Source organism: Carlito syrichta, unplaced genomic scaffold (assembly GCF_000164805.1).
Source record: "Carlito syrichta isolate Samal-C Ts95f unplaced genomic scaffold, Tarsius_syrichta-2.0.1 Scaffold120490, whole genome shotgun sequence".
NCBI classification, from domain to species: domain Eukaryota; kingdom Metazoa; phylum Chordata; class Mammalia; order Primates; family Tarsiidae; genus Carlito; species Carlito syrichta.
This window is the reverse complement of record NW_007064586.1, coordinates 284237-285650: the sequence shown is the minus strand read 5'-3', so window position 1 is coordinate 285650 and position 1414 is coordinate 284237. Positions and strand designations below refer to the sequence as shown.

At 49.7% G+C, this 1414-nt stretch overlaps 1 protein-coding gene across 5 annotated transcripts in view; it reads right to left on the bottom strand.

Annotated features, from left to right (window-relative positions):
* The window catches only part of CPSF7 (cleavage and polyadenylation specific factor 7), a 27110-nt gene extending 25770 nt beyond the window's left edge, over positions 1–1340 (bottom strand). For 3 of the 5 annotated variants that reach the window (XM_008048054.1, XM_008048056.1, XM_008048055.1), the window contains exon 1: positions 1134–1340. In XM_008048054.1, the coding sequence (XP_008046245.1) occupies positions 1134–1187 (54 nt within the window). In that variant the 5' untranslated portion in view covers positions 1188–1340. The remainder of the gene's footprint in view (positions 1–1133) is intronic. The other 2 variants (XM_008048057.2, XM_008048058.2) reach the window with 1 other exon arrangement.
* Positions 1341–1414: the final 74 nt, after the last annotated feature.

The following is a 1414-nucleotide window of genomic DNA, read 5'->3' as shown; positions in this document are numbered from 1 at the left end:
AAAAAAAAAAAAAAAAGAGTCTGTGTCTCACTGTCACCCAGGCAACAGTGCAGTGAACGATCATGGCTCACAGCAGCCTTGAGTTCCTGGGGTCAAATGATCCTCCCACCTCAGCCTCCCTAGTAGCTGGGATTACAGACATGAGCCACTGCACCTGGCACAAGAGAAATTTTTGTGTTTTTTTTTTTTGGAGTTGGAGTCTCACTCTGTCACCCAGACTGGAGTGCGGTGGCCGCTTCTAGTCACTGTAGCCTCAGCCTGCTGGGCTCTGGCGATCCTTCCGCCTCAGCCTTCTAGGTGGCTGGAACTACAGGCACGCGCTACCACGCCCGGCTAATTTTTGATTTATTGTAGAGATGAGGTCTCACCAAGTTGTCCAGGCAGGTCACGAACCCGCGGGCTAGGGCAATCCACTCATCTCAGCCTCCCAAAGGCGCGGGATTACAGTCTGAGCCACCGAGCCCAGCTGAGAAATTTTTGTTTAATGTTCCCTGATACAATAAAAACATAGAGGTCAACAAATCCAACTTAGGGTATGTGAGTGGGCCTTTCAACTGGTTTGTCTAACATCTTTAAATAAGTTGATAATAAGGGTCATCAATAAAATATACTATACCAAAATGTCTATGGGACTTCTCACGACTACAGTCAACCTACTTATAAAAAGGAATAAAACGTAAAACAACTGGATTGCAGCTGAAATTAAATATAAAGTATCTTTTAGACTATGCCTTGCTTGCACCTACATGGGGGAGGGAACCATACTGTTACAGCTAAGGTCTGAGAGACTCCTAAAGGAACAGGTATCAAGGCTGTCCTCGTGAACACTGTAGCAAACACAATTTCAATTTTTAAGCGTGATTAGTTTGAGGAGCCTGACGTCCAACTTTGGCTTCCTGGGGGAGCAAGTTCTACAGGTCGATTCACCATTCTGTTGCAGCTGACTTTTATTTGCTCTTAAATCAGAGCCTTTAAAATTAAGCCTGGAGGTTCCGATTAATATAAAGCGGAATGGTAAGTAGTCTTCCAAGGTTCTGCTAGGGGAAAATTTTAGACGCCACAGATGCGTGCTCCAGCCTAGGAACGGCTCAGCGTGGAACCAACGCAAGTTGAAGCCCCTGATGCCCCCTCACCTGGTTGAACTCCTCGTCGGCGTAGATGTCAATCAAGTCCACTCCTTCTGACATGGCTTCGGAAGCAAGATCGCGAGCCCGGAGGATGCACAAAGTAAGAAAGCTGCCGCTGCGGTATTCGGAAAAGAGCAAGAGTTAGAAGGCACGGGGGTCCCGGGCTGGGGGGAGGGCAAGGGTTGCTAGCTTCCCATCTCTAGAGACGCAGCAGCATCCCGGCCGCCCGGGCTCAGCCCCACCCGCTCCGCCCCGCCCCCGGCCTCGCACCGCCCCCCGCTCTCCCA